Source organism: Talpa europaea (genome assembly GCF_964194135.1).
Source record: "Talpa europaea genome assembly, chromosome: 3".
In the NCBI taxonomy this organism is placed as follows: domain Eukaryota; kingdom Metazoa; phylum Chordata; class Mammalia; order Eulipotyphla; family Talpidae; genus Talpa; species Talpa europaea.
The window spans coordinates 91,533,737-91,560,121 of NC_140069.1; the positions used below are offsets into that span (position 1 = coordinate 91,533,737).

The following is a 26,385-nucleotide window of genomic DNA, read 5'->3' on the forward strand; positions in this document are numbered from 1 at the left end:
TTCACTATTTTATTAACTAAGCCCTGTTACATGAGCTGTTTCCAGTTGCCTATGATAAAGTAATTGCTCAAGAATAAATTCTTGTATAAAGATAAATTCTGGTATAATATTCCATTATTAAGTTGAAATCTAAGATAACTCAACTGTGTAACAGGTACGATGACTTTGCTGTGCCATAAATAAGCCCAGTGTCCTTACTCTCTCTTTAAACTTTGATATTATTTGCCATTTTGCCTTTATAAACATTTTCAAATCCTTAAAACATTTGCACTTGAAGACTTCAACAGTGTGTGTACCTTTCACAACTCAGCCAACTCACTTTTAATAACAAGGACAATCTAACCAAAATCCAAATGCTGCTCACATATTTTCTCCTTCATAATTTTGAATTAAATGATTTATTTTATATTTCCCAACATCCCAAGAGAAAAAGAAAAGGTGGAAAGCCCAGAAATGTAGATGCAAGCTACATTCAAACAATACATTTCACTTAGGAGGACAAATTGTAATTATTACTCCATGTACATTATATCTTGCTTAGTATTACTTAAATGTAAAATATAAATTCTCCTTAACATAGAAACTTAAGATATTTAGGGAAAATCAACCAACATGTTAAATTCTACAATGTAGTATTTCATAGTCTCTCATTAACTACAAGCATTTCATGTGCAAGTTTTATAGTTTACAGTAGCCTTAGATTTTGAATAATGTTATCCAATGTGTTTATGATTCATAAAGTAAATACATAGAAAAGGCATCTCTGATAACTGAATTGCATTATTATAAAATATAATAAAAATCATCACTATGTAAGCTGTGTATTCCAATGGAAATTTGAAAAAAATATGAACTTGCTATTAATCAGTAGCAGTATAATATCAAAAGATAATTAATTAAATTCTTTCATGAACAACAGATTTTCTGCCTTTTAGTAGTTGACTAACCTGGGATTGATCAACATAAATTCACTTTTATGATGCTTTCCAGTCTTCTTTTAAACTGAGAAAAATCAGAGATCTTTTAAAGTAATGTAACTCAAAATTATTTCATATGCCAAAAAAAAGATACTATCTTAAAATAGTGAAAAGCAGAAAGAAGTTTTATCTCATAGGGTTTTAGAGAAGATATTTGAACCAGTTTGCTGTTATCTCCTCAATCGCTTTTTTATTTTAAGGTGTGGAAAAAAATAAAATATAAGTCAAAAAATCAAATGGTAAAAACTTTCACAGCACCAGTAATTCTGAATATTGTGTATTAGCTTCATTATAGTGTGATTTACAATCATGATAGAGATAACAGTTGACATTCCCTAAATTCCCATTTCTTGAAGGATTAGCTAACCCTCATTATTTCTATTTGACCTTTCATGCCTTTGTGAAAAGATTTTTCATGTCAAGGCTATTATTTTCCATTTTATCTATTCTTTTATGTTTCAGATAACTTACATTTGACATGCACAATAGGTTTTATTATACAGATATAAACACTGGTTCACTTTTATAACAGCATACATCCTACAAATTTGGAGACATAAAAGACAACTTAAAAACATTCTGCCACATACAATAGGTAGGAATGCACAAAAGGATACTTAGGTAAACATTTCTAACGCAGGGGGCAATTTTCTTCACTTTCCTCATGCTACCAGTAGCTGACCAGTGAGTGCAGAATTTCTCTCTCTGATTAAGGAAGCAATAATAGTGGCTCCTTGCTTTAAACTTTCCTGTAGTTTCTGTTCATCCTGAAAAGATAAAAACAGTATTTCAGAAAGAAGCAGTGTCTTTAATAAAATTTAATAAGGAATCATTTTTCTTTTAAAATTGATTTATTTATATTTTTTCCTCCCAGGTTTATAACATTATATCTGGCACAAACCACTGTTTAAGTTTATAGTCTACAAAGCGGTAATTACTACAAAACCGTTAGTTATCACATCCATCCCTTCAGATAGTTAACAGTGGGTATGGGGGAAGTGAGAATATTTAAGATCTACATTCTTATCAACTTTAAAGTATACAATACAGTATTTTTACCATGCTGGACATTAAATTCCCAGAACTAATTCATCTTATAACTGAAAGTTTGTACTCTTTAGCCAACGTCTCCCCATTTCCTCCACCCTTCCACAACTGGCAACCACAAATCATAGACTCTCTTTGAGTTCAAAAAGCCAATTTTTAAGGTCCATTGCTCTTTGGATTCAGCATTCTATCAACCTCAGTCCACAGCTATGACATGGACTTGGTTCCCTAAATAAATAAGAGATGCTTTGACAAGCACTTTTATTATAGATTAAAAAAAAAATCTGAAGATATCAAGAAAAACACTGACACTATTTCAAATGCTAACAGTATGAAACTAGAGATTGTTTTCCTTAATCCAAAATCTGACAAACTTTGGCTCTTCAGTGAAGTGTGAATATTTCACCCATAATGCAAGCCTTTCCTTTATCTTGTTTCTGAGTGTTTTCCAGCAGCAGACATTCTAATGAACCAGTGAGAACTACTGTGAACTACCTGCTTCTTGTTTGTGAGGGATCACACAAATCTGTAAAATAAGTTATCTCACAGGTATGGTTTTGCCTTTGAAATCATACTGTCTATGAAACTATTCTACCGATGTAGACTTCATGAAAGAATGGGAGTATGATAATATTAAGAGAAAGGGAAAGTATAAACATAATATCTTTTAAGATCTCTGTGTCATGAACGGTGCTATTTAAAAGGAGGGATCTGGTAACTAACTTGTAAACTTTGCCATCATTCTTAACACCTTATCCCAATGTTCATTATATCACTAGGGCCTATTGCTTCCACTTCCTTTATTTCTTATATCCATATATTGATATTTCAATGAAACCGTCGCTACTAGCAAAGTCATCTGTTCTGAATCACTGAACCATCTCAAATGGTTCTCTCTAAAGCTTTATCTCTTCTACCCTACTTCCTACATAGTAACTAAAGTGCTTATTTTAAAATAGAGATCAGATCAATATCCTTCACTATCCTGCATAAAATCTCTTGAAGACTATTTTTAAGCTTCAGGATCAAATTTAAACATTTATCTGGTAATGAAAAGTTTCTTTTTTTTTTTTTCAATCTTTCCAGCCTCTACTTGCCATTCCCTTAAAAAAAAAAAATCACTCAATTCGCTATACACAATTGCTTAGGACTGACCAAATGAGCTATTTTTTCTAAATTTTCATCCCATTGCTTCAGCTAATCCCTTTAATAGTTAGATATCAGGGATTCTTGAACTCTGCCTTGACTCTAGCCCAGTTTAAGTGAAATAGATCTATGTTGCCACAGCTGTGAATTCCTCCAGTAGATTGATTTCTAATAGTCTCTTTAGTTGACCATCTATTCTACCAGGTGATCTACTTCTTGATGCAAAGAATTTTTCACGTTATCTTTGAATATGGAACACTTAGTTTAATGATAAACACATGACAGAACTCCATAAATTCTAACAATATCAAAGCAAATAAAGCTCTGCTTATGATAGAAATATCATCAGCTTTTCAGTTTAACTCATATGTGGCTACTTTGTTTACTCCTACTTCCACATTTAGCAGGAAACCTGGCAACAACACAAAGAAGATGACTGAAGTAAAACCATTACCACCATGGCTCCACCAGGCCCTGGAGCCCTGGATTTCTCATCTGTAAGAATAGTGATGGGAGACCACCACTATTGAAATTACCCTTTCTCATCAATTTCCCTGACCATGTTCTAAGGCTGGAACTGGGGAAGGTTAACAATAGGCTGTATGAAGGCTACATTGGAATGAAATTTCAATATTGGATTTTAAATACTGTACTGGTTTCTAGAAAATCATAAGACCTAAATCACATGTAAACAAATCATTCTAAAGCCGAATATATTCAGAAATATACTTATATTGAAGTAGATATTATCCATGAAACATCATTCATAAACATGAATAAAATACAGGGCAACTACAAATAAGGCACATATTTGTAACTCTTAAAGATTAATTAATTACAATGTTTCAGGGTCTATAATACACATCTACTCCCAAGTTTCATTTATAAAGTTGATACATAACACTGATGATGATAATTAAATACTTCCCCTTCAAAAGTAAACAGAACATAGCTATATGTATAGCCTCTCTGAGCTATACATATACTCTCTGAAATTAGTTTATATTTGTCATAATGAAAGCAGTAACAACAAATGAAGAAAAAATCTAAGATCCAAGACTAGGAAAATTATACTTCAATATCTCATACTAAATCTTCAAAGCTCACTGAGGTAGTCCAACTGACACAAATTTAATAAACTATTTAAACATGAATGTCTTTTAAGAATTCACTTCTGCAAATTTTTATAGGCATCATTGAAAAGCTCCAATTCAGTGAGAACAACTATGTTAATCCCACTAAATATTTGTTTTTCCTCTTTGCCTAATAAGCTCAAGAATTATTTACCCCTTAAAACTGATTAAATAAGATAGTGAGACACACATACATTCAGAAAATTCTAGTATGTACAAAAACCAGATATTCACACAATTTATGGATTTGAATATATTTTACAATTCCTTACTTGCTGCCAGCAGATGTGCAAAGCACAGTAATTTGAATCCTTGAGGAGTTGGGGAGTGAAGGGGCATTATAGGCCATCATTTTATCATTATTCATGCATATTCAAATAGTGTGTTCCAAATAGCATATAAAAGTTAATGTGAAAACTAAGTAAGCAAGGTTCACATGAGCAGGGAAAAAAATCATATCCTGCATGCAAGAGCAATGTATCCTTAATAGATGTGATGGAAAGGCATTTATTTTTGTGATCTTTCTCCCCAAAATATCTAACTCCAATATCATCATGAAAAAAAAATAGACAAATTTCAATAGAGGGATATCCTACAATATATCTGATCAGTAGTCCCTAAAACTATTAAGCTCATAAAAATAAGGAAAATCTAAGAAACTGTCACAACCAAGTAGAACCTAAGGCGACATGACAGCTAAAATCAATGAAGTAATCTGGAATAAAAAACTAAGGCAACTAGCCTCCCTGGTGTCACAAGGGGTTAAGATGCAACCTATGAAGCTGTCTGCAGCCTATTCAGCAAGAGTTCGATTCCTGGCCAGGGAGCAATCCACATGGCAAGGCAGACCTCTCCTGTCTCGTCTGCTGCTCCCCTCAGTAGTGTATTTCAGTCAGTCTGCCTGTTCTGTTCCCCACTCTGTCTCTGGTGAATCCTCTCACCTCCCACACCTCTGGCCTGTATCCCAGTTCTTGTATGCATAAATAAATAAATCTTCAAAAAAAAACTAAGGGAACTAGGCGTGGAACATATGTAAACTCTATTATTGTATCAATTTTTCTATCTAAAATACATAGTGCATTACTTTTTAAGTAAACATGTTAAATTTATGAATATTTGTCTTTACTTTAAAAATGCTTATGTGCCAGAACTACAAAAGCTGAGTTACAAAGGTAATTTATTTGTGTGCACTACAACCACATGTTTTTATTAAATAAAATGAAACATTTATTTAATGAATTATACATTTGATAAAGGCACAGGCTCTAGAATCATCCTGCTAATATCCTAACACTGGCTTTAATAATTTTCAAGTGATCTTTGAACAAACTATTCAAGTTTTATGTTTCCCCACTTTTTTTATGTAAAAAGTGGAGTAACAATGCTATCTACCGTACAGATTTTTTTGCTGCTACTAAATTAGAAAAGACATGTAAATTACTGAAATACTGTAAATATTTAACAATTAGCTACTCTAATTAGTATTTTTATGAAGGGGGTATCGGTTTCAGATATGAAAAAGTTAATATCACTTGCTCACCATATATAACCATTAAATCTGGAAAACTATACATTAAAGTGTTGTCTGCAGGTCTTGAATAGTGATAAACACAGGTCTGAAATGCTTGAACTAGCTAACATTCAACCTAGCTCTCTTGCTGAGAGAATTTTTCCAAATCATAGAGAAACAGAATCTAAGGAGGATGAAAGTCTCCCTGCAGAGAAAATACAGTTATAATTTACAGTTGTCAAAGTGACTTCGATTTGTTCAAAATCTCTGAGAGGGGTAGTTGCAGAGAAGGCTTAAAAATCTGCCAAAAATTTCCCTTGAGTTCTTGATAACTCATTTTTTTAAATTTTACATCATTGTTCATTCTTCTTTTTTTTTTTTTTACAGTGTTTGCTTTCTTTTCTCAGATGTAGTCCCTATAGAATTTCCACCACCAATTCACCATCACCATAGACTCTTGTGATCCTCCTGCCCCCGTCTTGATCCTTCTCCCTCCTCCCCTGCAGAATGCCTCTGATTTATAGTTGTCTGTTTATTATTTTTTTGGTTTTTTTTAATTGTTATTATTTTTTTCCTAATCCTTTATTTGGTTGACTCTTAACCTGTGTGTGAACAAGAAGTAATTCAATGGGACAAGATGGTAGCAGAATGAAGACACAGGGTTTGCCTCCTCTATACATAGATAGCAGCAGAACAAACCTAAAGTCCCTGCATGAAAAACAGATGACCACACCACATACTAGGAACAACAGTCCAGTGGAAGGCACAGGAAAACTTTAAGTGACTAACGTTTACTGCGATACCAGGTCAGGACAACTCACAAGAAGAAGGGGTGGCTGCTGGGCAAAATACCCAAAGTTATTGGCTCAGGTGCATGTACCAACATCAGGGTGTGTGGCAGAGAGAGATATGAGCAGGAATGCAGTTAAGGATTACTGACTTGAGCTTTAGGCTCACAATACAGTACAGATGGAGCCTGAATGATCAGGGAGAAATAGTAGAGATCACCCTTGTCTCCAGAGATGCGGCTACTACTCGAAATTGAGGTTGGGATATTTGAGAATACCTGTTACCCCACCATCCACACCTCAGGGCTAAAACAAAACAAAACTAAACTAAACACATGAACACTTGCAACCAGATTTAAACACTTGTTAATAACAGAACATAAAAGTTCTGTGCTGGAAAAGAAAAGAGTAACTCCTGGCTTGAGACCTCAATGCAACTATGATCCATGCTGAGTACTGCACCTAGTGCTCAAAAATAGCTTAAAGGTGGACTTAAGAGACACTCAGATTGTAAGAGACACGAAGATTAAGGAGTATGCCTAGAGGAATGGATCACAATGCTCTCCACCACAGAACTCTTGCACCCACAGGACAGAAGGAAGCCTGAATCCCTGAAACTCACTAATTGTTGTTCTAATGTCCTAGTTCTGTCTTATAGCTATGACCTCACTAGTATCAGTTTTCTGACTATATCAATGGATACAAAGCAACAGTCTGAAAGTCCATTGCTATCACACCTAACAAAATTTAAAAATTAAAAGAAAGAAGCAGAGTACAAATGCTGGAGAAAAAAAAGAAAAAAAACTGAGCAGCTATCCAAAAAATGTAAAGCCATAAACACAAAAAACTGAATGTCCCACAATGTTTGCAGCAGCATTATTTACAATAGCTAGGACCTGGAAGCTACCTAAATGTTAATCAACAGACGATTAGGTCAAGAAGGTGTAATATATCTGCAATGTGGTATATCCACATTCAACCACAAGGAAAGATGAAAGGTAGCCATTTTCAGCAAAATAGTGACTTGGAGGGTATTATGTGTAGTAAAGCACATTAAAATGATAAAAAACAATTAATAGACCTTTACAAGGCAGATGATTTGATAATGTAAAATAGTTTTAAAAATCAGTGGACTTCAATAAACACTGAGTGCTCAGGGTTAAGAGGGAGTTTGCGATTTTTAAGATGGAAGTTTCACCTTGTAAGTGTGCACAAGTGGTTAATTTTCTACATAATGTTCACATCTTCAAAATTCCTTGTAAAGTGTCGCTTCTCAATTTTCTTAAAACTATTCCCATTACAATAGCACATTATAAAGGTATATTTTAAAACATCAAATTCTATCATTGTACTGCACAAACATCTGTACTTGAATTAAAGAGGTGTAAATAAACTTATAGTAAGTTGTTAGAATCAAATTTATGTGAATTTTTGTAGAATAATGTCTCAAAGAATAACAGGAAGAGTCATGATGTCATTTTTTCCTCAAGTCTTTATAGGCAGCAAGAAAGGAAATCGTTAAGAGATAGTCATTCTTCACACTTATCATTCCTAAAGAACACAATGTACTCTTAAGAAAAGCTTTAAAATTAAAATACACACACACACATGTGTGTGTGCATGAATATTTAGGCTTCAGCTATTTCAAGAGATTACACAGCCCCTCTGACAGGATAAACATTATATTGCCTGAGCAAATTCCATACCTATCGCCTAATTCAATTTCCATGAGTAACAAATCACCTGAAATTCAATTTGCTGTTATTTTGATATCAATATCCTTCTGCTGTCCATCCTTTTTTTGGTGAACTCATGAAAAAAAATCTAAATTACACAAAATTTCAAATACTCATATATATATATATATATACACACACACATACATAAATATCTGCATATTTATCCATATCTATCCTCATTCATCCATATACAATATATAAAAATCTAAATAATACACTTTAGAAAAAACCCTTTTAACAGTTATGGTGCATTTATAAAATAACTGCTATCACATCAAAATAATCTGAGGTTAATTTTTTTTCATATACATTTTGCTTACATGGAAGAAAATAAAATCCAATGGTAACACACTGTCCCCTAGTGGAGATGAAAATAAATCTTTAGTGGTTGTAGATTTCCAAAACAGCAGGAAAATGCAGTCACCTATTGATAATGGTTTGAAATGCTATGAATGAAAAGCACTTGCCTCTTGCTCCTTTAAATAAACAAGTGTCTCTAAAAACTGGTAATAAAAATAATAAAATACTAATGAAATTGCATGTGGGCTTATTCGCTAACATAATTAGCACGTGAAGTTTTCATGTCCCTTACTAAGTGTGCCTTTCACAAGGCTTACACGTACTGTAGGTGTTCCATCAGTATTGTGGAATGAGGTAATTAAGAAAAAATAATTAGTCATCAAACTTCAGTTCAGCACTGTTACTCTGCTGAATAGGAATAAAAAACCATAAGAAAAACCTAAACTATGCAGTGCTCTGAGTCAGACTGCAGGGGTAAAACATGAGCAGCCAAAAGCACCAGACATCTGGCCAAGGAACACGCAAGTTCATTACTGTGCCGATTATTTCTAGATCTGGGACTTGTCACTGTCATACTTTATTTTCTTACAACATCATCTGTAATAGCAATTTCTCAACTGAATAAAGTTGAAAAAGCAGTCTCATACACAATGTCCTTTTTAATTAGTAAAAATGTTTTGATCCTATACAACTCACCCAATAGTTACCAAGTTTTGCCAGCTTTCCATGGTTACATCTCTCTACATGAGTTAGTCATACACTCACCATTCTAAGTCTCATATCCATATCATCCCATACCTGGATTCCTCTGTGATGTCCTAACTGACTACTTCTCTCTCTCCCTGGGTACTGCTCCACCTTACTCAAAATTTCATATTCACCAATGTTATTCTCAGCATAAACTTCATCTCACTATTCAAGAACATCTACAATCAACTTAAATCAACCCTACTAACTAAATTTCTCACTCCTTTACTATACAGTATCCACATTTAAGTCCTACTGGTATAATTACTATTATTCTTTCTCCAGTATGATATCTTCCTAATAATTGACTTTTTAATAAAATTTTATTCATTTACCATTCATTTCAATAATTATCTATTTCACATTACCTTTCAAAGACCTGCCTTTGAAAATAAGGAAGACCTTAATTTTTCTTGTGGGATAATTTGTCTTAGTACATATCAATACTTTTCATTATCATGGTATGTGTCAAAATTCCTCACTGATATTTTCATTGAGCATTTTTGTAGGTCACATTTTCTTAGCCAAATTATACATAGTAAAATGAAACTCCCCAAATTAAATTCTAACCTTAAAGCACTATACCCATAATAGATACTCAATAAAATTGTATGAACTAGATTAATTTACTAACTCTTTATTTTAAAGATCTGGCTTTATCTGCTTATTAGGACATCTTTGAAACGCCAAAGTTTTTAGGTGAAGGGTACATCATTTTGGAAATAATGTCCTAAAAATAAAAAAAAAGTGTCCAAATTTGGAAATTAGAAAAATGTGTCAAAAACTAGAAATTTTTGTGCTACATGATCCCCTCTCCCCCGCCAATGAAAGAATGCCAGGTGTGGAAGGTAACTATAGTGGGATACTGATAAATTTACACTAATATACCCAAGACAGTGGGTGAATGGCAGACAATGAGATAGACATCTCTTACATAGGGTGTGGCTGAATAAGTAGAAAAACTAGGTTGTGGAGGGCAATGGATGCTGCTTTCAGTATTCATGAATGTATTCAGAGCAGGAAAAGAAAGATTATTGAGAAGAATTTCATCTGGAGAGAATGACCCAAGTTTTAGTAAGATAGTAAGATAGAGAGAGAGAGAGAGAGAGAGAGAGAGAGAGAGAGAGAGAGAGACAGACAGACAGACAGACAGGCAGACAGGCAGACAGGCAGACAGACAGACAGATACATCTCTTGGAGCAGAAACATTGTTTAAATTCCCCCATAAAATTTAGATTTAAATTTCCAATTGCAAACTTAATGCAATGAAAGAGAACTCAAATTGGTCAATTCAAACTTACCTTGTTAGAAACAAGAAGAGGAGAGGGATGGGGAAAGAGAAATTATTGCTAGAATAGTTTTTGAGCAGTTAAATAGATGCCTTGTTAATAATGATTAGACTCTTAACTATTACTTAAATGGATGAGCAGTTGTTATATAAAGGCTTAATTTCAAAGTTCCACAGCAAATGTCTACCTTGCATTAAAAATTCTATTTCCTGGGCCTCCCTGGTGGCTCAAGGGGTTATGATGCCATCTATGAAGCTATTTGCAGCCACTCCAGCACCAGTTTGATCCCCAGCCAGGGAGCTACCAACATAGCGCAGCAGACCTCTCCTGACTCGCCCACTGCTCCCCTCAGCAGTGTATTTCAAGCAATCTGTCTGTTCTGTTCCCCACTCTGTCCCTGGTGAATCCTCTCACACACACACCCCCACCTCTGGCCTGTACCCCAGTTCTGGTATGAATAAATAAATCTCTTTTTTTTAAGATTTCTTTCTTTTCTTTCTTTCTTTCCTCTCTTTCCTTCTCTCTTTCTCTCTTTCTCTCTTTCTTTCTTTCTAGCACTGGGTATAGTCAGAAGCACGGGAGGGTGAGAGAATTCACCAGAGCCAGAGCAGGGAGCAGAACAGGCAGACTGTTGAAGTACACTGCTGAGGGGAACAGCAGGCATGGCAGGAGAGGTCTGTGCACCATGTGGGACCCTTGCTGGCGGCCGGGGATCAAACCAGTGCTGCAGAGGCTGCAGGCTGCTTTGCAGCCCAGTGCTCAACCGCTGCATCACCGGGGAGGCCCCATAAATAAATCTTTAACAAAAAAAAAAAATTCTATTTTCCTATAATAAGTATGAAATTGTAAACTACAAAAAGAATTCTATTCTGACCATACTGGTGATAATTTTTGTCAATCTTTAACAAAAAAACTAGCTTGGCAAAGTTCTATACTGGAAGGGAGAGGCGAAAGAGTTCTTTCTCATGGACCAAGTCACAGATGGTAGAAGCTGGCCTATGAGCTCCTTTGTAGTAAGGTGATAGGAAAAGAAACTAGCAAATATGTGAAGCAATTGTCTAAGGGGGGAAACTTTCTGGAATCATCCCAATTAAATACATCTCCCTGAATGATACTACTGAATAAAGACAACAGGCTAGATATTTTCTGATTTTCAGTACTAGAAAGACACAGGAAGGTAATTTAACTATTGAGGTGGACATAGAATAGGAATAATTTTATATCAAAAAGATTACATGGTAGACAATAAGTATATTGTGAATTAAAAGTCTTAGGGTGGTGGTTTATAATGTATTTTAATCTACTAATTTAGGTTAATAAAAGACAGATTGAAAATGTCTACAAATTAGAAAAGAGTGAAAACAGTGAGAAAAGTCAAGGCATTAATTGAAGAATTTTTGCAAGTGAAAAACATTGCTAAATTTAAACTTAAAAATTTTCTCAAAGGATGTCTCCAGCAACAGATTAAATGGAGTTGAAAAGACAATTATTGAAAATGAAGATGAAGTTCAAGAAATTACTCAGAATTCATATCAGAAAATACAAGGAATGAAAAATGTAAAAGGAGTTCAAGAAATTTTACAGAGATGGTAAGATGTGTAACATATATTTAATTAAAATTTCAGAAGGGAGGAGAGACATAATGAGATATTATAATAAACGTTAATGCTAAAACATTTCAAGGTATGGATGTCATATATTTACTCAAGGAGACCCAAATGAATTCCAGGGTGGAAAGAAGGAGACCCAGTAAATAAACAAATTATGGGGAAAACGTGGAACATTGATATAAAAAGACAATTTTAAAATACCTAGATAAAACAGATTGGTCTTTTACATGGCAACAATAGTGGGAAGAACACAATGAAATATGTATAAAGTACTAAAAACAAAAAAAGCAAAACTAAACTCCTTCCTAAAAAGCTATCAATCTAGTCTCTTATAACCCCCTGGAATACATTAAGCAGGAATGAGACAGACTACGGACTCCCTAAGTTAAACCAAAAACAATTTACTCCTGAAAATACTTTGGCACTGAAGAATGACCTCTGGGTTGAAGGGAATAATTTCAGAAGAAAGGTCTAATGGAACAGACTGGTGTGGAAAATATACATAGCTTTAAAATAAGTACAACAATGTTTCTAAAAAATAACTATTTCTAGAAAGTAATAAAAGAAACATCTCAGTAAAAAGTGTATATAAAAGAATAAAATTAACATACAGGCTCAGAACAGTAGCATAGAGGATGAAAAGTGATCAAATAAAATAAGATTTATAAGATTGTGGAGATCATTAAATACTAACTATATTTTTCATTTAAAATGCAAAACAAGGGTGGGAAGAACACAAGGGACCATGGTGCTTGTTCATGGGTGAATGGGTGGTGGGAATTTTATGGAGGCTATTATCAAAATGAAAATGCATACATTGTACAAAAATGAAAAATGATGTAAAATATATAAAATACATTAAAAATATAATATTGATATGAAACTATAATTTAAAGCAAATGAAAGGCCTATAAATCAGAAAAAAATGCATAAATGAAATTTCAAATTACTGACTCAATGTCTAAAAATCAGATGTGGAACTTCTAAATCAGTAAAGAGAAAATGGTATAAGAAACATTTGGGCTTCCAAATGGTTAAAGTGGCTCTCATGATATTTTTCCCCCAAAACAACACTGAACAACAAGAAGATCAAAGCTACATACACACATTTATTTTTCATTATAAGTTGATGACAGTGAATTTACAAACTTCAAAATAACAGTAAGTTAGGGGATAAAAAACAGAAAACCACCAAATTTAAATGAGCAATTTTTCATGCTCCTCTGCCCTAACATAGCCTTTATAGCAACTCAGAGCAGACTGAGAAAACTTGGAAACAAAGAACTGGGGAAGTAATCATGAATGTAAAACTTATATAAAACCACCACCAAAAAGAGTGAGACTGCATTATTGTAAAAATAGTGAAAAATGGTTAGATATAAGCAGCATGACCACAGGGGAGACACTTAAAATTAGGCTTTGTTTTAAGTGACAGTTTTCTAGAAAAGAAAAACACAAAAAGAGATGATTAATCATTGGCAATTGAGTGTTTAGAAGAAAAATAAGCAAAAATTAAAAGGTAATAAAAAGATCCCGAAATACAAAAGAACAAAAGAGATGGAGGACACACAGTTCCTTGCTCCTCCACTACATAAGAAAAAAATTAACTAAAAGAAGATGGATTTTGCTACATTAACAGGAGAGGGCAGCATTGAATTAGGTATCCTGTAAACTAACCAAATCCACAATAAATGAACAGGAGAGAACTTATTAAATCTACTCTTAATAAACAAACAAAAATGATTCAATTACCTCAAATAATCGACCACTTTCCCACCCAAGGAAAAAATGAAACAGAAGGTTATAAGATAACACTCCAAACAAAATAGCAGGTTTTCATAGTTCTAACTTTCAAAACCATGCAAATAGTTCATATAGTATAAAAATAAACAATCAGAATCAACTAGAATTTGGGGGTAATCCAAAATGGATTAACAACATCAAATGAACTCAAATAAATAAACCAAAGAGGATGGCAAAAAATAAGTAACCTAATTAATTTTGAAAATACTACTTCCTCTATACTTTAAGACAAATAGCTGTGTGCAATTATTGTACTCCAATTAGTAACTTTGTTTTCCCAAAGTTGGAGGTTAACAATTCTGAAATTACACTTAAGCATATTCTATGACTGGACAAAGAAGTAAACATATTGTTAGTAATGAAAGCCAGATTCCTCACTGGTGAAGAAAGCCATTATTTACAAGGAAAGGAAGAGGCTAGAAAGACCCATGATATTGGATTAGAAACAGAGATGTAAGTATAAACTCATGCTTTCTTTTAAATAGATCATATATATGCACAAAACCAAAAGAGAAATAGGCATATAAAAATACATATAATTTCTAGTTCTGTGTATTCAAAGGGCTTACAGACAGTGGCACTCCACGAGTAATGAGCACCATTAGTGCCCAGATCTTGGTTTCTAAAAACCATTACCTATCCAAAATTAGGGTTTTCATGGTGAAACTGATTCCAACACTGAGAGAGGAATACAACAAGATGAGTATAAAACATCTTAGGTGCCAGAAGCAAGAATGTGCTCAAAATCTTACAAGGACATTTTGAAATACAACAGAAGGCAGCATGAGAGATCTCATAAAGACCAAATCAGAGACTACTGAACAATAAAATAATGAAATTATTCATCAGCACACACACAAAATAAAACTAGTATCTGAATCCATTCAGAGAGGGAGGGAGGGAGGGAGGAGAGATAGATGACAGAGACAGACAGGTGTAGAAGGGAAAGTCCTTTCCTATTGCAAAATTCCAAGTAATAAATGTGGAAGGAATGATAGAAATAACTAAGCCATCATATGAAAAGCACCACAATACAACTGTTTTGGGCAAAAATCAATAATGCATCATATTACAATGCTACTATTATTGAAACTTTTTTAAGTCTAAAATTATTTCAAGTTTTAAAAGTTAAAAAGTAGTAATAAAATAACGCATGAAAACAATAAAAGTATCAAATGGTTAAGAAAAAAATAGGAGAAAAGCAAACTCTAAGGTAAAAATAGACAAAGCAAACAAATAAAAAATAAAACTATTCCAAATATTTTCTAATGTCAATGAATATAAATAATTAAGCTTATAGGTAGAGGCACAAAAAATGTAAGGTTGAATTAAAATTAAATGCAGTTATATGATCTGCATAGCAGCTACATCTGATATACAAAGGCACAAAAGGCTGAAAGTCAAGTGACTGCAAAAGATACACTGGAGTGGCACTAGCCAAAAGAAAGTGTGGCTCACTCTATTCAGTATAGTCTCTAGAAAAATAACAACTTTCAGACAAAAGGCACTATCACAGGTAGAGGGGCACTGTAAAAGATATAAAAAAGTTTCTAGAAGTCGGTTTTGGGAGTTGGAAATTATGAAGTTCATTTTGGCCAAATCTAAGTTGCCAGTGAGACATACAAGACCAAATACCAAGTAGGCAGTTGTTTATGTGAGTCTGGTGTATGGAAATCAGTCATTTGCTAATGAAGTGTATTTAAAACCTTGGGAGTGGGTGAAAGTTCTTAGGGATCATACAGACAGTACCCTAAGAATCTTCAGCATTCAGTGATCTAACAGAAGAGGAGAGCTGATAAGGAATCTGAGAAGTAGCACACATTATTTATAGGAAGAAATCAAGGAAGTGTTGAGTTATGGAAACATAAAGAAGATTGTGCAATCTCTTATCTGCTATAAGAATTTACAGGAAAAAAATGAATCAGAGATACAGGTGGATAATTGTTTTTAATTGGTTATGAAGAAAAGCAGAACTATAATGAATAATTACACAGAGGCAAGTTTTTGGTAACACACCATTTAAAAATACATCACCAAACACTGGAATGTACAGAGGTAAGGAACAGGTTTGAAAATCATACTGAATTTCTCATTCTATACAAAGTCACACCAGTTTCTACTGAATCTTTATAGATTTTAAGTTAGTAAGAAAGAGAACAGTAAAGAAGAACAAAAAACTTCAACACTACAGTAGAATTAAACAGAATTATGCCTTACAAAATCACTAGGGAACAAGAAAATAAAGAAAATGTAGCCTACACTATAAGGTAAATTCCAGTATTTAGAAAGTTAAACCAAGAGAGCTTAAATAAATTGTCCCAAATCACACAGATGATGATTAAAAAACCCAGACTTAATACCAGATTCATAATTTATAGAGTCCACGCACTTATCAACATTAGGGACATTCTTATCCAAGTAAACATGCTTCTAAATGACTATTTGAAGTTAAGATCCACTAACTCTTTTCTCTCATTTTAATATCAATTTTAAAAATTAACCTCTCTTTAGATTTTTAAATGACTCATTATCAATAAGTTGACTGTGTGGTCTAACACTAATTCACACCTCGTGGTATGCACATCCTGCCTCCAGACTGCAAAAAACATTACAAAGTTAATTTATGTTGTATGACATGAATACAAACTGATGAGAGACTTAAATTTCTTCAGTCAGTAATAATAAAAACTCTACCTTGTTAATCAAGACAGCAGTCCAGAATTTGTAACATTCTGACAAAAGATAAGTTATTTTTCAGTGAATACTGATGGAAGAATTTTAAAAAGGGAATTTTGTAAAACAGATGTAGGGAACATAAAGCAAATATTTATTGATTCAGAATGTCATTTTCTCTTATAATTTATACTGTCACACACATTTATTGCAAAGGTAGGCAGGAAGCCTCGTCAGTTTCAGAAACTGTCATGCCATAAAATAAGCTCTAAGGAACAACAAATACCAGAATTGAGTTGTTAAAGCAAAGTCAAAAATAAAATTTTAAACCAAAACATACATTGATTTGACTGCCATGGTTGGTTGGGTTTGGTATGATCCCTGGCAGATCTGTTTTATATTGAGAAAAGATAAATGCTTGCTTTCTCTGCCGACATGTTTTCAGTGAGGTGCAAAACATAGGAAAGAATAAGCAACATCTTAATTATTGTTCCAGTATTATAATAAACTGAAAAAGATCTCAGAGAACACAAATAAGCAGTGCATATGAAATCTCCTGTGGCACACTGGAAACCCTACAAAGAAACACCAACATGTTTTCCATTCACCCAGCCTAAAGCATAATTCTTCAGTTTCCTGGATATACTAATTTCATAAAGAATAATTTAAGTGTTATATAGAACACACACAATCAAAAGGAAAAGAAGAACTACAAAATCTTTCTCCCTCTAATTGTTTATTCATTCTGATTGGGATTGGAAGGCTTTTAAAAGACAAATAAATGCCTGACAGCTATAAATAATTGAAATACTAGCAAAGAGCAATAATAATTACAACAAAGAAAATGTCTGCTTAATTATACACATGTCCAGTGAAAATAGTAAGAGACACCACTGAATATTGAACACTAAATTATGAAAGGAAGACAACTGATAATCTTTATATGAATATATTGAATAATGATTTAAAATTAACTCAAGTTCAGTGATAAGAAGTTCTTACATACTTCATTTTTATAAAAATGTAGTCCTCTCATAGGAGGAAGTATTTATTTTCATGATTTGAAAAGTGAAAGGAAAACTTGTACTAATAAATCTAACCTGTTCAGATTTGTTTTATTTAAATTTAAGTACTATACTTGGAACTAAGTTCTCATCACTGCAGGACAAAAACAAACAAAAACAAAACACACATTCACATATTACCAATGAAAATCATAACTTATAGTGGCATGTCTCTAGTAACTATATTATTCATTTTTCAAAATAAACCTTGTAAAGTTTTGAAAAATAAGGGTAGGGAAAGATGGCCTAATTATAATCGATAATGGAAAAACATACCTATTTAAGATAATTACTGTCAGGCAACAATTTCTTGCACATCCCTTTATAAAATGTTACCTTTTGGGCCTTAACTATGCATAGAAGGGAAAGAGTTGGTGTTTTCATAGGGCAACAAGAGATTTTTTTATTGAAGTTTTTATTCTTGACCAGGCACAGTTTAGGCATAAGACTTTAAGAAAACACAAGGCAATGCAAAAGAGTTTTCAGAATCTCATTAAGAGCAGTGTGGTTGCTTACAATAGGCTAATGAATCTAAACAGGAGTTATGGGAAGGAATGCATGTAAATATAATCGATAAATACACTATTTTAATATGCTTGGCATTTAAATACTCTAAGGAATTATTCTTCTTCCCTTCAGAATGAATTAATTGTCACTTCCAGAAGTCTAATACACTGCTAGTTTCCAGAGCATAGATAAGAGCAAAAACTCAGCTTAAGTTATAGGAGAGGAAAACTGAATACAGATGAATTAAAAGGGACTCAAATTTCAGATCAATCCAAAAGCAAACTATGTTATGATTGATGAGGACCTGTCTTTCTTGTTTGTCAAGAAACAAGACTCAAAACCCCCACTAATTTAGAACTTTCCTGCAACTTCTACTTTCACATAAACCACAAGAGGACAAGGGTTTGGTTGGTTGGTTGTTTTTTTTAAATAACTGTTTTATTACTTTTAGCAGAGGATTGCCCAACATACTAGGCCATTCAATAAATATCATGTGATAGTGATGATAATGATGTCTAAATTATGGGTTGCATGTCATAGCTGTATTGCACTTAAGAGGCAGTGGAAGAAAAAAATAATCACTATTACCACATTAAACTGTATAGCAATTTATGGGCTGGGGATTTAAAAGGGATCTTGAATATGTATGGTGCTAACAGCATACTTGCAACTCTAAATTTTAGAACTATAGCTTGACAAATTGAGGGACAGATAAAGGGTTTCTCCAGCATAAAAAAAAGGACAAAATAAGATTTTAATAGAAATAAAACTGAAAGTGTGAATTAAATTTGAATTTAACAATAAACACTGATTCTGATTTTAAACTGTTTCATCACTTCTTTTCAAGAGTCACTCAGAAAACAAACACCTGAAATGACACTTAAGATATAATCTCCTGGGCCTCCCCAGTGGCACAGCGGTTGGGCGCTGGGTTGCAAAGCTGCCCACAGCCTCTGCAGCAATGATTCAATTCCCGGCTGCTCCCCGGCCTCTGGCAGGAGGAGGGTCCCACATGGCGCAGCAGACCTTTCCTGCCGCCAGCTGCTCCCCTCAGCAGTGTACTTCGGTCCTTCTGCCTGCTCTGCTCCCTGCTCTGGCTCTGGTGAACTCTCTCACCCTCCCGCGCTTCTGACTGTACCCAGTGCTCGTTAAAATAAATTAATAAATCTTTTAAATAAATAAATAAATAAATAAATAGATAGATAGATAGATAGATAGATAAATAAATAAATAAATAAACAGTTCCCAGTCATCTACTCTGGGTCTACCTATGTAATGTATAATTCATCTACAAATACTTCATTTCATTCATGCAACCCACTAGAATAATTTAGATGTTCCTTAAGAATAAACTCAATGGGGCCTCCCCGGTGGCGCAGCGGTTGAGCGCTGGGTTGCGAAACTGCGCGCGGCCTCTGCGGCGCCGGTTTGATCCCCGGCTGCTCCCCGGCCACCGGAGGAGGGTCCCACATGGCGCGCAGACCTCTCCTGCCGCCCGCTGCTCCCCTCAGCAGTGTACTTCGGTCCTTCTGCCTGCTCTGCTCCCCGCTCTGGCTCTGGTGAATTCTCTCACCCTCCCGCACTTCTGACTGTACCCAGTGCATGTATAAACAAAACAAACAAACAAACCAGCAACCAAATAAATAAAGCATGCCTCTATTAAAAAAAAAAAAAAAAAAAAAAAAGGACGAAAAAAAAAAAAAAGAAAAAAAAAAAAAGAATAAACTCAATGAATAAGCCAGAGAGTAATCACAAATTTGAAGATAGACTTAAAGAGACAATAACCAAGAGAGGATGAGCTTTCAATGATGGGATTGTAAGAACTGAGAATTACAGCAGTAATTCTATGCTCCCTTCCTCACCCCACCTCCTCCAAAAGGTGTTGTAAATTCTAATTACATATTTAGGAAATAAATCAATTTTCCCCAGAAAGTAGTTTGTCTAAAGGATGATGAGTTAAGAAAATGTCAGGAGACCGGAACTTAATTTTGGTGAAACTATCTTATTTTAATAAATTATTGAGAAATGGTTAAGATGGTAGCCTGAGGACATAATCCTTCCTGGTGTAAAATCCCTGCAAATATGTGTTGGTGGTAATAACAGGATTAAATGTATTCTGTAAGTACTAACATGTTCACACTAACAAATATATGATGATACTGGAATATAAAGGGGAAGAGGAAGGATTTTGGAGAAAAAGATAGGAGCATAACAGAAACAAAAAACAGACCAAAATGTGCACAAGATAGGACTCTGAAGAAAACAACTTAGGGTGATTCAAACAGGGGAAACAAATTCTAGGAGCACAGAAAGATCCTGAGCCAGTCTTCAGAGTTAAGTAGTTTGCAGTTGGAAGTAACTCAGTAAGTAGTTGAAAGTAAGATCAATGCAAAAAAATAATATGAGTTTTGCTACATAATAGCAATAAGCCATTATAAATTTTAACATTTTTAAGGATCCCATTCACACAATTTGGTAGCTTTCAAAACATTGCCAATGAAATGTAATAAAAATGAAATGGTACAAAATAAAAATAAAGTGAAATATAATTTAAAAATCATAAAAGCAAAAAACAAAAGGCCGTCAAATGGCCATGATTAAATTTTTTTAAATGTCAGGAAAAACAATGCCATGCACAAATTAAATAGACTAATCAACAAAAATTTGTAACTCAAATACAAGTAATATGACTCTACATTTGTAGGATGTTGAAAAATAAATCACAAAAGCTACTATAATGTTAAAATTTACCAGTAGTTTTAAAGCTAATATTAGCAGTATTTTTAATTTGGATCTATTTTACTGAGAGTCAAATATTCAATTTTTGATCAAGATTTTAGTTAAAGGAATATCAGATTTATGCAAATTTAAGGCTGCCATACTCTTCAACTACAACTACAAATGAATCAGTTTTCATGCTCTTGGGTGTTTTATGAGAAAAGAACACAGAACTATTCTTACAAGTTTGTTAAAATTAATCTCAATCATTGCCAAATATTACAGTGATGAAGAATGACATTTTCTTTTCTTTTGCCAAAGTGACACATAGAATGTTTAAGGAAGTAAATCTATGGTTAGATGAATCAAAAGAGTGTTTAATGACAAGTACATCAATTGGCATTAGAGCTACTCTGTGGCTTTCATTTAAGTGGTAACTCAGAGAAAAACAGATTTCTAATGTAAAGGGAAAAAAACAGAATTCAAATAACATAGCTAAATGTCTAACTTGGTGAGAAAGCTAGATTTGTGTCAGAACATCAAGCATGAGAGGTCTTAGTGATAGAAAAAAAAGTCTAAGAAGAGTCCATATTTGGTTCTAAGTAGTAAGGTAGAGGAAAAACTGGGACCCAAATAACTTTACACCAAGGATTCTGTAATGGACAGAGTTAGGAAAAAGTCAACAAGGCTGCATTTGTAACAGAATATGATAGTCATAGAGATAGAAAACAAAGTGATAGGACTAAAGATGAGATTAGGGAAAGAGAAGGAGAAGAATATAGTGACAGTAATGAGAAGCAGAACATCAGAAAATAATTATTTTTACTTCATGATTAAATGCATAATATACAAATTATTTTCAGTCTTACAGCTATAAACAAGAAACAATAGTATATATTGTTCTAATTAGTATAGTTGAGCCATAAGAATAAAAGCATAAAAGGAAAAGATTCAAACTTTTAGCAACCCATCCAATTTTAATTAGTACTACTAAAATCCATTAATTTTTAGGGAAGGAATGACATTAATCCCCTTTACCACATCATGAATTATGTTCCCCTATCCTTATCCTTCCCCTTTATCGCTCCAATCTATTTTCATTATTCTATTTTCAGCCTTTGAATTTGTTCTCTTTTGTAACAATCTTTTTTTATTATTTATTTATTTATTTATTATTTAAATTTTATTTTTATATTCCCCTTACAATTACAATCCCCTTATTTTGACCCCAAGCCCTCCTTTCCCCACCCCCCTACCCCCTGTAGAGTGTCTCTGGTTCATAGTTGTTTGTTGATTTTGGTATTTTCTTTCTTATAGTTATTCTTTTTCCTGGTCCCTTATTTAAGTTTTCTAGATTCCTGCTATGAGTGAGACCATCCGGTATTTTTCTTTTTCTTTCTGGCTTATTTCGCTGAGCATGAGCCCTTCCAGCTCCATCCATGTTGCTGCAAATTGCACGTGTTTATCTTTTTTGAATGCTGAGTAATATTCCATGGTGTATATGTACCACATCTTCTTGATCCAGTCATCTATTTTTGGGCATTTGGGTTGTTTCCAATAACTCATATGTTGCTTCCTCCTTCCAGATTGTTCTCCCATCTTTACCGTACTTCAGGTTTTTGCTTGGGTGGAAAAGTTGCTGCTTATTTTTAATCATTCCTTTTCTTCAGAAAAATCTTTCTTAACCTGCCTCCCTAGGGCAAATCCATCCATATTAGGCTTTCATTGTACCTCTCCTTTTCAGTTCCTGTCTCTACTCTAAGCTGAAATTCCTTGCACTAAGGTACCTCGTCTGCCTTTTCTCAGCACTACATCCTAAGTGTCATGATGCCCAAACAAGAGTGAATTCAGTATTATTTGTACAAGGAATGCATATTTTAAATGAATAAAAATGTAAGAAATAAAATTCAGGTTTCTTGCACCATTGTTGATGAATTTCAGGAATTTCTCAGGATGTAACATTCCCCTTTCTCTTGTTCTAAGGTTACATTTCATTTCCCTTCCATCTCTTCTCATTCCTCCTTGATATCCAATTCTAATGATGAAGAAGGACATATCTATTTTATTGTTCTAACCATTCTGAACTCTGACCATCCCAAGTCCCAGGACTCATCCATTCCTGGTGATGACCTAATTTCACGTAAGACCTGAGACAAGAATGTTAATGTATACAATAAAAATGTAACTCTGAATTTTTTAAAACAATTTCCACATTCCCTCAGATCATCTCAGATTTCATTGCCTATCATAGTACCCAGAAAGGCAGTTGTCCTGTTCAAACTCTTCATATGGGTTATGTAAAATAATAAAGTAAGTCAAGTTATTATCATAGTAAAAATTAAAGGTAAGTCATGTTTTTTCTTGGTTATTGTAAATGGTGATGATCTGTTTTGAGAACAAAAGAATTATTATTTCATTAATGTACAAAATGGATATTTTGTGAAACCAACAGAGAGAAAATAGCAATGCTTTAGAGACTCTAGAGAATCCTCTGTAAAAATCACAGAAACCATCCCAACCTGCTTGGCTGGCTCGGAAATGATGCTTGCCATAGTGAACAAAATTGGATTTCTGAAGATGGAGACAAGCATCTAGCAGCAGACTTGGTCTGTCATATTTTATTATATTACTCATTACCCAATTATTTCCTCATTTCTGTTATTACATTTTTAAATTTTTATATCTGAGACATATTTTGTAAAAATAATTTAATATGGGGTTGATGCCCTTTTATATTGAACAGGTAAAATCAAAGATAATGACATAAACTCATTGGAACAATTCTTACAATGGTCAACTTACACTTCCAGAACTTGACTGGAGTTCAGAAATAGAGGAAGGGGGATACCCTGGCACACCAAAGGGGTAATATTGTAAAGACAGAGATCTTAAAATACATGCCATTTTTTTGTTTGTTTGTTTGTTTTTAAACATTGATTGATTGATTGATTGATTTATACAAGCACTGGATACAGTCAGAAGCATGGGAGGGTGAGAGAATTCACCAGAGCCAGAACAGGGAGCAGAGCAGGCAGAAGGACCTAAGTACACTGCTGAGGGGAGCAGCGGGCGGCAGGAGAGGTCTGTGCGCCATGTGGGACCCTCCCCCGGTGGCTGGGGAGCAGCCAGGTATCAAACCAGCGCTGCAGAGGCTGTGGGCAGCTTCGCAACCCAGTGCTCAACCGCTGCGCCACCGGGGAGGCCCAATACATGCCATGTTTTGATGACCACAGAGATAACACCCTAAAAAAGACAACAGAAGACCTCATGAAAACAAGTTGGATTATATTCACTGCACCAGTTTGAACTAGTGTAGAGAATGTAGATCATACACTCGAATTAATACTTCTGAAGATGTCTCATCAGGTAATTTTTGCAATAAAAGTATTATTAATTGAAAAAGAATCACGTGAAGGAGAAATAACTAGAGAGATATTGGGGCAGAGTTTCTCAATCTTGGCATAATCATTACCATGGGTTAGGTGTTACCCAGGGCTGTTCTGTGCTTTGTACAATGTTTACCATCACCTTTGCACAATATTTACCATCACCAAAAACTCTACTCACTACATGTCAACAACATCATATCTCAGATGTGGCCATTAAAAATGTCTCCAGATATGCCAAATGTCCCAGGGGGTCAAAAATGCCTCTGGCTGCAAATCACCGGTTTAGAGGTAAGGAGAGTGATTACTTTAGATATAAAGTGAAGAGGGGAAAAGTGATGAGGACATCTTATATACATTATGAAGAAAACACAGAAGAATTTCTTGACTCATTTCCAGTTTTTTAAGGGGAAAAATTACTGCTAAAAAAGATAAATTAGAGAGGACATGTAAATTTTAATGAGGTGAGTTGAGATGTTTCAAATGAGATGTTAAGTGAATGATTTCTTCATAAGAAACCCAAGTCTACAGAGAACAACAATCAATAACTTCAAGAAACACTTTCTGAAATTTTGATAGGTAACCATGAAAATAAGAGTGATGGTCTGGTGATATGGGTGATCCTGATAGGCCAAAGTCTTTTTATAATTATGAGTGAACTGCAATCAAATCACATACAAGTTTTTGTGAAATTTAAACTTGTCAAAATACTACAAATGCTCCTTAAAAGCTGAACAAAATCAAATCTAATTACAAGCAAAGGTATCATGAGAGGTTCCATATTTAAGTGAATACTCTGTCACACTTTTCTGAAAAGAATAATTTTATAATATGAGCAACTCATTATTAATATACCTGTTCTGGTGTCTGAAATTTTATATTGTTTTCCTAAAAGTGGAACACACTTTTTATGGTTTAAAAAATAAATAATATTAAGTATCCTTGGCCAATATCTCAAAATCATACTATTCCGATACACATATGTAAAGACGAAGGATTTTCTGATTTTTGATGATCATGTTTATCACTGCTCTTTGAAATGCTCACCACGAAGCAGGAACATTTGCAAATGGACTGTTTTTTTTAAAAAACAGAAGTTCAATTGCACAGCCAGAAGGTTTTAATAAATCTAAACAAGGACAGTGTCCAACAAAAGGTTAATGTATACCTCTGTGAAGACCTCTGTTTCACTGGTCCTTGAATATTTTGTGGTTAGGTAAGACTTTATTATATAAACTATATATTGAGCTTTATGCCTTATAATTATGTTAAGTGTTATTTGTGAAAGTTCCTTCAACTTATTTGGAATTTTGCTTCCTCAGCTGGCAGCAATTACAGATTCAAAGACCACCAGAAATAATTCTTCAGCCTCTTTCAGGACCCACAAGCTTGTTATGAACACTTAAGCAAGCATACAAGAACGTTACACTCTCATAATAAACAAGGCCAGCGGGAAGGTTATTCTTTTCCATTTAAAAAAAATCTTGTTCATAAATGATTCAAAAGCCAAAAGAGAAATGATAATTCTACCAACATATGCAATTTTATCTGAAATCAGAGCCACTCTATGCAGGATTTTGAACTTTGAAAGTAACAGTTCACAAAAGTGACTGACTACTTCTTGCCCAGTCAGAACATTCATCTAACAAAGCAATTTCCATATGAGCAACCACAAACATTTCTGACTTCAGTTGTTAATCTCCCATGAAAAACTATTTCCATACTATTTTTAACTTGTATATGGTAATGATTATCTGTTTATCTCTGAAGCATGAAAACTCTTACAGTGCCCTTTAAAATGTATTTATGTACCATTTGCCTTCCATGTCCTTGGCAGATCAAAGTATTCACATCTCCCTCCCGGGAACAGAAGTTGAGAAACATATTGCTCTCTTTTCCATTGGTTCCTTTTCTGCCTCACAAATTCTCACATTATTGGGTCTACTTC

General features: G+C 34.0%; 1 protein-coding gene across 3 annotated transcripts in view; it reads right to left on the bottom strand.

Moving 5' to 3' along the window:
- Positions 1-1,639: 1,639 nt before the first annotated feature.
- The window catches only part of CRPPA (CDP-L-ribitol pyrophosphorylase A), a gene marked incomplete at both ends in the record, with an annotated part of 256,119 nt that continues 231,373 nt past the window's right edge, over positions 1,640-26,385 (bottom strand). For all 3 annotated transcript variants that reach the window (XM_084230762.1, XM_084230761.1, XM_084230760.1), the window contains one exon: positions 1,640-1,744. In XM_084230762.1, coding sequence (XP_084086888.1) covers positions 1,640-1,744 — 105 coding nt within the window. The remainder of the gene's footprint in view (positions 1,745-26,385) is intronic.